This window comes from Lontra canadensis, unplaced genomic scaffold (assembly GCF_010015895.1).
Source record: "Lontra canadensis isolate GAN:19392208 unplaced genomic scaffold, GSC_riverotter_1.0 scaffold3, whole genome shotgun sequence".
Lineage (NCBI taxonomy): Eukaryota > Metazoa > Chordata > Mammalia > Carnivora > Mustelidae > Lontra > Lontra canadensis.
In genome coordinates, this window is record NW_022630997.1 from 54,064,403 (window position 1) to 54,078,053 (window position 13,651).

Here is a 13,651-nt window from a genome sequence, read left to right on the forward strand (position 1 = left end):
ATATTTTAAAGATTTTTATTTATTTATATATATATATAAAATATATATATTTTTTATATATATATAAAATATATATATTTTAAAGATTTTTATTTATTTATTTATCTATTTGAGAGAGAGAGAGAGAACATGAGAAGGGAAGGTCAGAGGGAGAAGCAAGCTCCCCTCCAAGCAGGGAGCCCTAAGCGGGTCTTGATCCCAGGACCCTGGGATCATGACCTGAGCTGAAGGCAGTCACTTAACCAACTGAGCCACCTAGGTGCCCTTGAAAGTTACATTTTAAAGGCACATATTGTGTGTGCCTGCATGGCTCAGTCAGTAGAGCAACCGACTGTCTATTTTGGCTCAGGTCATGATTTCAGGGTCTTACGATTAGGCCCTGAGTCAGGCTCTGCACTCAGTGGGGCATCTGCTAGAGATTCTCTCCCTCTCCCTCTGCCCCTCCTCCTGCTCACTCTCTTTCTCTCTCTCTCTCTCTCTCTCTCTCTCTCACACACACACACACACACACACTCTCTCTCTCTCAAAATAAAGAATCTTTAAACACACACACACATTGAACACCCTTTAGGATGGCTAGTATCAAGAAAAAAAGAGAGAGAGAGAGAACAAGTGTTAGTGAGGTTTTAGAGAAACTAGAACCCTTGTGCTCTGTTTGTGGGATAAATGTAAATCAGTTCAACCACTATGGAAAAGAGCTTTGGAGGTTACTCAAAGTGTGCTGTATGGAGTCACCATGTGATCCAACAGTTCCATTCCTGGGTCTGTCTACAAAAGTATTGAAGCAGAGTCTTGAGGATACATTTATACACCCATGTTTCATAGTGGCATTATTCTAGAAGTGACCCGTGTCCATTAAGAGATAATTGAGTAATCAGAATGTTAAAGTTTAAACAAAAGGAGTTGGGGAGCTAGCGAGAGAGACCTGGCAGAGCCTTATCTGAATTGTTGATAAGAGACCTGCTATTAATTCAAGTTTGAGTGATAAACAGTCTCATTTTATCCTTAAAAGAAAATAAATAAATTGCCTGAAGTTTTTAGAGCAGAACGGGTCCAAATACGCAGAGCCCAGTTTCACGGCAGACATCAAACAGCCAGGCAGTGGCACCAGCTGGGGTCTAATCCGGTGGGATCTGGTCAGTCTCTGTGGAAGGGAGTGAGAGGGGAGTGCCAGTCGCATCAGTGTTTTCTTCAGTCTCAGCAGGACTGGGTGGACTTACTCTCCTTATCTAGGAAGCACAGGCAGAGAAAAGTTGCTGTAGAATAAAGCCAGCAGTTAGTAAAACTGGAGAAGAGAAGAAGACTTTCACCTAAAAAGACCCATCTCATTTCATTAAAGCTTTATGAAGGAGAAGGAAAATGAGCCTTTACTAACAATGGTTGCCATCTTAATAATGATTGCTATAATATAAAGGAAGTTTGAGTTTATTTTGTTTTTATTGTTAATAATAGACCATCTAAGTTTGAATTTTTTTTTAAAGAAAAACCCTACTATAGGTCAGACTGGGAAAGCTGGAATATTATCTTAGATTCCATTATCTGAAACTCTCCTGGGTATGTCCTTGAAATCTCAGATCCTTATAACTGAAAGCATTATTTGTTTGCATATATTTTGTGGATTTTTTAAGGTATTAAAAAATCAGGCATCCTCTTGAAAAGAAATGAGGTACTGAGACGTGCTTCAGCATGGGTGAACCTTGAAAACATTGTGCTGAGTGAAACAAGATAGACCCAAAAGGCCATATGTTGTGTGGTTCCCTGTATGTGAATTGTCTAGAACAGGCAAATGTGTGAGAGAAAGAAAATGGAATAGTGATTGCCAGGGGCTGAGGGATGGACAGAAGAGTGGGAAGTAACTATTTCTTGGGATGGGGTTTCTTTTAGGGATGATAAGCTGTTCTAAATAGATACTGATTATGGTTGCACAATTTTGTGAATATTCTAAAAACCACTGAATCGTATACTATAAAATGGCCAATTTTATCATATGTAAATTATATCTCAATAAGCCTGTTATAAAAATAAACGACTGGAGAAGACTTGCAGTGGAAAGCAATAAAAGTCGTCCTAAAAAGAACATGTTTTTATACTCTTGAGGAAATGAAAGCAAGCAGGAATTCAATTCTGTGTTTTTTCTACATTGTAACAAAATCTATGTAACCATAAAATATCACTGACCAAGCATATATTGTTTGGAAATTGGCACATATGACTTTGTGGTAGAAGAATAAACTTTCTCCTCTACCCTCTTCGTTTAGTTCCTAGGGTCTTGCAAATTTAACCAACAAAAGACAGATAAACAGGAGAAAGGTTTATGATGCACACAGAGTCTTTCATAGAAAAGATGTGAAGACCCAAAGTGGCAGTTAGCCACCAGGGGCTTATGTACCATTTTAACAAAGGATGATACCTTTCTGGAGAAGTACGACGGCAAAGGAAAGGGAAGTTGGGCTTCCAGAGGTAGTAAATATGGGAAAAGTAAACATATGGGTGGGGAAACTAATAGATGCTAAGGGTTGTTCAGTTCTGCAGATCCCAGTTGTGCCTTCTCCATTGATGAGACACTCAGAGGTATCTTATTCCTGGCCTGGGAGAGGGAAACACCTACCCAAAAGGAAATCTGTGCTTTGCTTTTAGACGGAAAGCTCAAAACAGCCTTTATGCCCAAGTGGCATTTTGTGGGCTGGCATACTCTGATCTCCTTCAGTCCTCCTCTCAGAGGCTGTAAGACTTTTCAAAAATAAATATCTAAGAGGTGGACAAGGCCAATAGGGCTTGCTTAAATGTCTTCCCAGGGCTCGCTCTGTGAACTTACTAATCATTTTTCTATTTCTCCTTACACTAGGGATAGTGAATTGAATAAGCAGACTAGCAGAAGGACACGTACAAATCTTGAATTGGGCGTGTTTTAAATGCAAGTCATTAATACATCAAAAACTTCATTTTCAGATATCTTGTTCTGCCGTTTCGACAAACTTTTAAAACCATAGTAGTAACAAGTGTGAGAATTAGCAGAAGATACCAGATTCCCTCTCAATTTAACATTTAATTATTTTAGAATTGGTACTCACTTGGGACCATATCAAGAACCTAAACGAAAATAGTCATATTGTTTAATTTTTCATTACCTGAAAGACTTGAGTGTGATCACACCTACTCTTCTACCTAGTGATAACCTCTGAGAGCAAAAAGGAGAAAGAGAAAAGAGAGAGAGAAAAAAGGGAACAGGGAATCAGAAGTCAGCTGCCTTTTGTATATTTTAAATGGGACAACAAGTCTGCCATTTATCACAGGTGAGGTTGGAAGTGGCCCCGATTTCACTTTAGGAAGTTGCAGAAAAAATCTGGCCTTGGTGACAATTCCATAAAGGGCCTTGGCTACTACCCAACCTGGGTTTTTCAGAAACAGCTGAGAAGAAAGAAATAAGCCAGCAATTCCACCATTTCCCAGGAGAGCTAGCTGTTTCTTCCAAGTCCCTGGAAGTTAAAAAAAAAAAAAAAAAAAAGATGCCCTTCCACATTTGTATCACATTTTGTCACACATACCATGTTCGGTCGGTCACCGCTCTGCCCGTCTTCCCTACCCCTCCACCACGACTCACCCCAGCACACCCCTTCTGAGCTGTGCTGAGCAGACACGAATCGAACACTGTTTGCATCCATCCTAAGAACTGCCCCCTTTAGGGCCTTCTTAGAGTTCACTCATTACTTCAGCTCTGTCATGTCTTTTCTACCCAAACTATCTCATAATAATGTCTTTGTGAGCTGTGGTCACGTCACCCATTTTTTTTTTCAAAGACTTTTTTTATTTATTTGAGAGAGGGGCAGAGAGAATAAGAACATGAGCAGGGCGGGACAGAGGGAGAAGCAGACTCCCCGTTCAGCAGGGAGCCTGATTCGGGACTTGATCCTGGAACTCCAGGATCATGACCTGAGCTGAAGGCAGGCCCTTAACCGGCTGAACCACCCAGAGGCCCCATGTCATCCATTTTTAAACATCCATCTGAGAAATAAGAAAAAGAACAGTAATAGCTAACATTTGTATCCTGTTTACTAAATGCCAAGAAACATTCTTAAGACTACCCTTGTTAACTCATTTCATCTTCATGACGGGTCTATAATATTATCCATTACTATTGTTGGACTCATTTTACAGATAAGAAATCTGGGGTACAAAGAAATTAAATAAACTGGCCCAAGGTTAGGCAGGTAGTCTGGGGTGACCTGGGGTTTGAAGCTAAGAGGTCTGGCTCTAGAGTATTAGCTCTTAACTACCGTAGTATTTGACCCCAGTGCATTCTGTATCTGCTCGTACAGGAACGCGCTAATAGTGAGACTTGGTTGTATATTTGAACAGTCCAGAAGCTCAGGGACAACGTGGGCTGGTCTAGTGAAGAAAGCATAAACTTTTGGACAGAAAAATTATGGTGGCTTTGTGACTCTTGGCAAAAATCAAAATGATTTTTTGTTTTAGTTTCCTCATCTGTAAAATAAAGATAAGAATTAGAGAGTACCTGTTTCTAGAGTTGGCATGCAGGTTAAATAAGTAATATGAAATACTTGTGAGTATATGATGAAATATACTGAATTTGTAGGTGTCCCCTCTTTTCCCTAGAAGTGGAAGGCAAAACCTGTTTTTCAGGGTTGAGAGTTTTACTCCCTAACTTCAGTGGTTGCTTGTCTTCAAGAAGGGTAGGCTGTAGGTGAGAAGTCTTACTGAAAAATCAAGATAAAAGAAGATTAGCCTAGAAGAGCATGAATGACTGAAAAGAAAAGGCTAGCAGCCACACTGTGGTGAGAACACCCACCCACATGTGAACAGATACAGTCATGATCCATGTTGCTTTGTTAAGTACCTGATCAGGTTATTCGCTGAGAAATCTGAGAGAATTAAACCGCTGAGTACTGTAATTTTCTTTAGTCAGAATTCTAAATATTCACCCAAATCCTGTTAATGTTTTCATAAATACTTTTACAGCCAATTTCCTCTGTATGTTTTTACTAAACATATGTGTATATATGTGATGGGATTGCTTTGTTGTCTTTATCCGCCATCTTCCATAACGGGTTGAGGAGAAGTAAATGCCAGAAAAAGGAAGGCACTAGCTAATCAGATTTACCCCCTTTTTTTTTTAGAGTGAATAATTATTACATTGATTAGTTTAATGGAGAAGTTCAGTGGAATAGGATGCTATTGTGCTGGAGATAAAAATAGTGATTTGTAAATAAGCCCAGAGAATTTAGTGAGATAGAAAGGGTAGTGTCTGGGGATCCCAAAACCCGGGGTCATGGCCAAGCCTCCAGCTCTGTGACTCCCAGCAACCTCTTACCCTCCCCTATATGTATACCTACATTCTAAAAAATAGGTGATTAGACCAAATCAGACATGCTCACCAGTTAACAAAATTTTCCAAAACACTAATGTAGACTATTACATTGAATGTTGCACCTTTGGCATAAGAAAAAAAATTCCGCTAATAAGCCACTTCGAGTAGCATTTACTCTTCGAGTAAATGCTTCGAGCAGCATTTACTCTTGTTTGCACTAAATTCAGGTCAGCTTCAAAACTCTAGGTTGAATGTGTTTTTATCCAAGTTTTAATTCAGGTTTCTTCTTAGGAAGAACAGGTAGACCATTAATCCTAGCCAGACATAATTTTCTACGTTAGTAATAAATAGATACCTTCAGGATACCTCTAGGCTTAACAGGGTCCCTCAAAGTTCAAATGTAAGGCAATTTGATGGGTAGGTAAAACTCCTTGGCTATCAGAGTGGGAAATGCAATTGGTACGAGCCAGGACAGAGCTGGCGGTGACGGGCTGCAAATTAGGTAACGACAACAAAGAAATACAACCATTTTTCACTGTACATTGTACAAATGTGTGTAGTAGAAATTATTTAGGAAAGAATGAAGAAGTCAAATATCATCTATAGTCTCAGTACCGAGGGATAGGTGGTTAACATGAGCATCCAGAGTTCGACAGCTTTTTTAGAATGTAGGTATACATATACTTATGCATAAATGTGACGGCGTATTTTTATTTAACCATATATATTTTGTATGTTGTTAATTTATCACAGTCTACCTTCAAAGTTATGTCACTTTACAACTAGTGTGAGAGCTGGCAACAGGGTCAGTCTCACTCTTCCATCTACGTGTGGGTGGTGGGCATTTTACTTTCGCATATGTTGTAAAGCCCCCAATACACTGTTACTGTTTTTGTTGTAGGTAATCAATTATCTTTATATTTGCCTTCACTTTTGCCATTTCTGTGTTTCTCTGTGTGGGTCTAAGCTTTTGACTGGTATCATATTCCCACTGCGTAAAGAACTTCCTTTAATGTTTTGGGTTTTTTTTGTTTTGTTTTGTTTTGTTTTGGTATTATAAATCGGATGGTAATGGAGTCTCCCAGTTTCCATTTATCTTTAAAAAAATTATTTATTTCTCCTCCGTTTCTTAAAAGATATTTTTACTGGGTATAGAAGTCTTATCTGACAAGTGTTAATTTTTCAGTATTTGAAGATGCCACTTTGTTGTCAGCATTGTGTAATTGCTAAGGCTGTCATTTTTGTCCTTGTTCTCTATATAAATATGTCCTTTCCCCTCTGGTGACCTTCATGATTTTTCCTTTATCTTTCATTTTCAGCAATTGGATTGACGTGTCTGACTGTAACATTTCACTGTTTGTAGTTTATCTTGCTCGAAGTTCTCCTAGCTTCTGGGATAGGTGGCTTCATACATTTCATGATTTTGAGATAATTCTTGAACATTGTCTCTCCAGGTATTTCTCCTGACCCATCTTGTCTCTTCTTATGCAACTCTAGTCATTGGTTTCATACTGTCCCCCGAAACTTAGACTCTGCTCTTTCTTTTCCACTCTTTTTTTTTTCTTTGTGTTTTAATCATTTATACAGACATGTCTTTAAGCTCACTGATGCTTTTTTCAGCTGTATGAAGTCTGGTGATGGGCCCATCAAAGGAATTCTATGTTTCTTATATTGTGGTTTTTCTTACTGAGGGTTTCTATTTCACTGAAATCCCATACCTTTGGTGAAATTCCCTAACTTTCAATGCCTGTAGCTCACTTGTTCCACTGGACAGAATGCAAGAGAGACTGAGGTAAACACTAATTTTGTCTGAAAATGGGCATACCTCATACTTGTCTGTCAGGCCATAGGTGTGGAAGGCTGAGCCAATGTAGACAAGAGTTAGCAGAGCTTACATCTTGTTTGAGGGGACCTCAGCTCCCTCTACAGGAGGGCTGGCACTGCCTCCTGCTCAGTGTAGTGGCTGTGGGGGTGCGGTGGAGGGGAGAGGGGGAGTGTTTAGTGGTGTTGGTGCTTCGCCCTCAGTTCTCCCTGCACACATGAAGAAGCTGAGGGGAGGTCTCTCACTAAGCTCCTATCTGATCTCATCCCCTGGCTGCTGTTGCTTGTTACTCTGTGCTAGGCTCGTGCTGGAACTGACGGTCTTCGATGCTGGCTCAGCGGTGGCCTTAGAGACTATGCCTAGGCCTCAGGGCTGGCTCTCAACATTCCTACCCTTTTGACTACGGCAGTCAACCTCTGCCTTGTATCTGTGGTTTTAGGTTTGAAGGCTTTTCACATATACTGCTACACTGCATCCCAGAAGCGTGTGTAAGCCTGCGTTTCACAAGCAGCAAATGAGTGTTCTCTGAAGCATGAGTTTTCGTCTGGAGCATCACTAGTCTCTTTTGATATGCTGGGATTCCATATTTTTGTTCCTCACTTATACAGTGGAAGTGTAACCCTGGGTTTGTGCATAATAGGATATGAAACATTTTTACTGGTTAACCGAGGAATCGGACTATAAATGTCCTCTTCAGTGGTCCAAAGGTACCACGTTCATTTTGATTCATTCCTAATTGACAGAAGCAGTCACTACCAGAGTCAGGAACGCAAATGTATGTATTTCCTTCAGAAGCTCCATTTAATAGAGAGGGGAAAGCAATAGCTGTTTCTAGACCATGGCCCAAGGGTCTAGAAAACTGAGTTCAAATCCCAATTCTGCCTCTGATTCACTGTCTTTTAATATACAAATTGCTGACCAGTTCTATTCCCCAGTTTATCTGTCAAATAGGATTAGTGATTTAGTTCAATAGAGTGTGGTGAAGATAAAATGAAATTATGTAAGTGTAAGCAGTCCTTGACAACACTTTTTAAGCACTATAGAAATATAAAGTATTCCTCTAAGGTCAGAAAGGTGTAGAAAAACGTGGGAGTTAGAATTTCAAGGCTCCTTTTGACATCTAAGCATCACTGTATGAGAGAGTACATGAATATGGAAAAGAGCAAAATTAGATGTAGAGTCTTCCTCTCCCTAAAATTAGCCTACTTGTAATGGAGGTTAATTAAGTCCTTCTCAGCCAGGCAAGGGCACAGTTTTAAAGGGAAATCACATGTAAGTGCTGACTCCCGCTGGGGAAGGATGAGATCTTTGCACCATCTCCCACTCCGGGCTCAGTAAGCTGCCTGTTTGACCATGTTTCCTACAGACCTCACCTGCCCCTCCACCAGCTATCTCAGGTCTAGAATTGACCCACTATAATGCTTGGGTCAACACCTGCTCTTGGACAGTGGAGACAAGCAAGACAATTACAAAGTCATCAGGAATTTTGTTTCCTTCTGCCCGCTTTCATTCACACCAAAAATAGTCCACACCAAAGGGGCCAGAGCACACACGATGTACAGCATATAGCTCTACTTCTTCTTTTTGTAAACTGTTACACATAGTTGAAACCTTTAGCCATAGCCTGGTTAATCTAGAGCAGGGTCAGCAAACTACCATCCCCAGGCCAAATCTGGCCCACCGCCTGTTTTTGTAAATAAAGTTTTATTGGAACACAAGCATTCCCGTTTCTTTACATATGTCATATGGCTGCTTTAGCCCTACAATGGCAGAACTGAATAGTTGCAATAAAACTTGTATGGCTTGCAAAGCTGAAAGTATTTGCTCTCTGGCCCTATGCAGAAAAAGTTTGCCTACCCTGGCCTAGAGCAATAATGCTTATCCTATGTACTCCCCATTACTGAAGCAAATTTGGTTTCCCGAGGCCTTTCTTCTTCTTTCATGTGATGAGTCAGTTGATACTTTGTCTCCTAAGAATGATGAGGGCAAGAGTTGCTCAGATAGGAGAATGTAGTGCTAGGAGTGTTATAGTTTATAATGTTTAGAAAAGTTTATAGAAAACACAAGGCAAAACGACATGTCCAACCACCCTCCATAAGGATGAAAGCAGCTAAATATGGACATGAGAAAAGTCTACACAGTGAATTACTCAGTTTTTTCAATAAATAAATAGTCACGGACAAAAGTAGGCAGAGTTGGGCACCTACGGAGATGGAGACATAAGAGACATTTCAAAGTAATGCAGGCGTGGCTCTTCTAATTTGAACAACGCTGCTGAGCTGACTGGACATAATGTGAGAATTTGAACACTGACAGGGTCTCAGTGTGATGAAGGAATTATTTCTAGTTTGTTAAATATGGTCATGGTGTTGTGATTATTTGTTTTAAAAAAATCCTTATCTGTTAGAGCTAAATTGCAGTATTTGTGGATGAAGTAATATGATCCCTAGGATTTTCTCTTCCTTCTCTTAAATTTCTGCACACACACAAAACAAAATAGCGGGAGCATAGAACAAGTAATGTCGCCAAAAAGTTGGTAGGTATTGAACCAGAGTGAGGAGTACATGAAGCTCCTGCCTTTCTCTCAGACCTGTTTGAAAATCTGTTTAAAAATTTTCATCATAAATTGTTTTCTAAAAATCCCAAGTTGAGTTGTATTTTAATTTGAATCCTGGTTTGGCCAGCTCTTTGTTTATCAGTAAAATGGACATTATAAATCAGATTGTTTATGACATTGTGAAGATTATGAGAATTAAATGAGATAGTAAAGAGTTAAGCACAGTGCCTAACACACGGGAACAGTCAGGACCTGGGAGCTGTGGTGCTATCAAAAGACAAAAACATAACCCCTTACGAGCCGACACTATGTGTCCTATAATTGCCTTGGACCTTAAATCCATATTGTTGCTACATAGGCATAAGAAGCCAAAATAGATCATGTTTTCACTGTATACATATATTTCCCCGACAGTCTGGAAACGGTAAACTAGCTCCTGTAAGATGGGAGGGAAGACCTGTGGTATTGCGGGGTCATGAGCTGGAATTTCAGATTGTCGTAACAAGATGTGTATTCCTCAATGGGAAATCCAAAAACCGTTTTCTGTGACGTTGCTAATGCATGCCTGTAAACACATTTTTAAAAGCCCCACGTGCATGGGCAGTCCTGTGATTTCGGTACTGTCCAGTTTCCCACTTGGATTTGCTCTTGTCTCTCTGATATCTTGTGCTCAGATGAACCCAGAGATGGCTTTGAGTAACATGATCCTCCTTTCACAGTCTCAGCGGACGTCATCAGCCACTTAGTCAACCGCTCGTTAGCCAGTACGGATCACACAAGCTTGTAGGACGACACAGTGGCTTAATGCTGCAGGATTTTAGAGGGGGGAAGAAAAAGAAGCCATCTCATCCATCAGCCACCTACTCAAATGAAATAAAGTTGGTCCCAACCCCACAGACCTTAAAATTCATCCCTTGGGGGAGGAGGGGAATCCCCTTAGTAAAATTACTGTCAGAAATTTTGGGAAGCATTCTGTTCACAGTGACTGTTTAAAAAAAATTAAAAAGTGAGAATATGTTGGGGGACATCGAGGAAACGATGTTTTGGCTGAAGATTCTAAACTACTTTTTTTTCTGTTCTTCTACAGAATGACATCACGCCTTTACACGTCGCGTCAAAAAGAGGAAATGCCAATATGGTAAAACTATTGCTTGACCGAGGAGCTAAAATCGATGCAAAAACGAGGGTAAGAGTGTGGTTTGTGTACACGCTTCTACTTCTTCTCAGGAAGTAAGAATCCTTCTGATACCTTCGCGCTGGTTCAACGCGGGCTTTACCTTTGACTTCATTTGCTGCGGTCTCTGAGAAGATGACCGATAGACCTATGTGTCCTAAAATGGGATGCTGGTCTGTGTTTATAGATCTGCAATGCATGCGTATGTGGTGTGTGGCTTTAATTATAAAAACTGAGACCTAAGGTCTAGAGGTTTAGCTGAGTTTGATTTGTAAGAATTCAGTCACTGCTTAACGCTACAGGCTGGGCTCTTTGGTCAGTTTGATATTAAAACCGACAGTGATTCTATTTAAAAATAAGTCTGTCTGCTTTCGCAGACTGCTGGTAGAAATGTAAAATGATGCAGCTGCTATGGAAAATCGTATGGAGCTTCCTCGAAAAGCAGAAATTAGAACCACCCTATCATCCAACAGTTCCTCTGCTGGGTATTTACCCGAAAGTATTGAGAGCAGGATCTTGAAGCAGTATTTGCCCACTCGTGTTCAACTGTAGCCTTATTCACAATAGCCAAGAGATGGTAGCAAGCCGAGTGTCCATCGACAGATGAATGGATGAAGAAAATGTAATGCGTACATGTTGTGGAGTATTACTCTGCCTGAAAAGGGATGGAATCCTATCATATTCCACAACATGAATGAATCTTAAGGACATTATCCTGAGTGAAGGAGGCCAGTCATAAAAGTAAAATACTATAGGATCCCACTTCGATGGGGTATCTAGAGTGTCAGAACTAGAAATGGAAGCAGAATGCTGCTTGCCTGGGGCTTTGGGGACAGAGGAATGGAGAGTGTTTTTCAACAGGTATAGAGTGAATTTTACAAGATGAAAAATTTCTAGAGGTGTTACCTAACCATGTCAATACAGTTAACATTACAAAAATGTATACTTAAAAATGGTAAAGAGAGTAAATTTTATAGTGTTTTTTTGCCGCCGTTTAGAAATTGAAAAACAAACAAACAAACACAAATCTGTTTGGCTAGGTGTTTGGCATGTTGCCTGATTCGGTGACATACGTTGTGGGTGGGGGAAGGAGTTGGGTCCCAGAAGCAAGCTCAAGTCTCAGATGCGGACCTTGGTCCATTGATTTCAGTAGGATGTCTCATCTTCTGTATATAATTTCTCTATCTGAAATTGAAGAAAATTAATGGCCACCTTAAAGCATTGCTGCAATGATCAAGTTAATGTTTGTAAACTGGGTTGGCATGAAGTCGGCCAGAAATAAGTCCCAGTCATTGCTGGGATCACTCAGAGGTCCAACTAGCGCCAAACTTCTAACCAAGGAATTATCGTTGTCGACATTTCATGTGTTTGTTATAAGGTGTGAGCAAGAGTGGGTATCTAAGGCTAACAAAAAGGTGACCTCGCTGTACACAGCCCCCTATCTAAGGGGGATAGTTTGTAGCCCCCGCAGTCCTGTGTTTGCGCTGTGCGAGAATCCTGATCTTGGTCTTCCTAAAACTGTCCCGATAACCTGAATTTGATTCCTGCAGCTCCTTGGTTTACTGATTCACTTACTCACTGCGTTTGTCCACCCAGCCAATACTGAGGTGCCTGTTGTGGGACAGATACCGTGAGGTAGTAGAGCAAGACTGCAAGACACTGTCCCTACCCTCGTGAGGCCAATGGGCAGTGTGTCCCCTGTCCTCTGACCTGAAGACGTCCCGATGTAGGTGCTCAGCAGGAGATCCAAGCTGCTTTTTCCTGATAACTATTGACCCTGATAACGGTGTCTGTACCTTAAAAGAAACAAGCTTCCTAGAGGGGAGGAGTGAAGAATGATGAAGTTTGACCTCTAGAGGACTGTCTGACTGGGCAAGTAAATTGAACAGAGCTCTTTTTTGAATTGGCTTTGCATTATTTAATAAGAAGCCATAACCAGTATGCTAGAGCTGCCGCTTTAAATAGCAGAGGTCTTCCGCTCATACAAGCCATTTAAAGAATTTGTAAGCAATAAAACCGAATCAGTGCTTGTGCCCCTTGATTACCATGGAGAGCTACAGGATCATCTTGAGTAGAGAGAATTTTTATGAAGAAAAATGAGGAATCCTAGAGCCAAGCAGGAAAGAGGAGTTTGAAGGGATATACCCGGATATCTAGCTAGGGTTTTAGTGGGTAAGTGGATTAGAAATTCGCTTATTTCCCCCTCAATAAAATCATCAATGCCCGACAAAATTCCTTTTCTGTCATTTTGCATCATTCACCAAACACTCACTTGCTGTTTTAATACAGCGAGAGGAGAAAAGGGTATCTGGGGAACTCAGGCCCCAGGTTTATGGGACATCTAGTGGCCCCAGAGTGAAAAAACATAAAAGCTCTTCTGGATGAAATGATCAGAGATAGGGAATAATGTAGAATGCAACTTTACACGCTATGCAAATTCAAGATGCAACTCGGTTTCTCTGCCACTTTGCCTCCCTGTTCTGAAAGGCTATCCCATTTTTAATGAGATGCAGACTCCTTTCTCCCATCCATTCAGTTTTAGCTGGGATTTTCTTTTCTCCTATGCTATGTGAGTGGCGTGTGAACGTGAAGGAGACAGAAACAGAGAACAGAGAAGCCTGTCCTGCTTTTGTTGTTTTCTCGCAGGGAGTGGGGGGAGGGTGGGATGTCCTTTGGGCACAGGCTGAATTCCTGGCAGACTGTATGGAAGAAAGTGTAGTACATACCCCAAGCATGTAAACTATTTTGGGTTCTTCTCATCAAAGCTTCCCT

General features: G+C 40.7%; 1 protein-coding gene across 12 annotated transcripts in view; it reads left to right on the forward strand.

The window, feature by feature from the left end:
- Positions 1–13,651, forward strand: part of ANK3 (ankyrin 3) — a 670,144-nt gene that overhangs the window by 476,308 nt on the left and 180,185 nt on the right. For all 12 annotated transcript variants that reach the window (XM_032842405.1, XM_032842415.1, XM_032842423.1 and 9 more), the window contains one exon: positions 10,793–10,891. In XM_032842405.1, the coding sequence (XP_032698296.1) occupies positions 10,793–10,891 (99 nt within the window). The remainder of the gene's footprint in view (positions 1–10,792; positions 10,892–13,651) is intronic.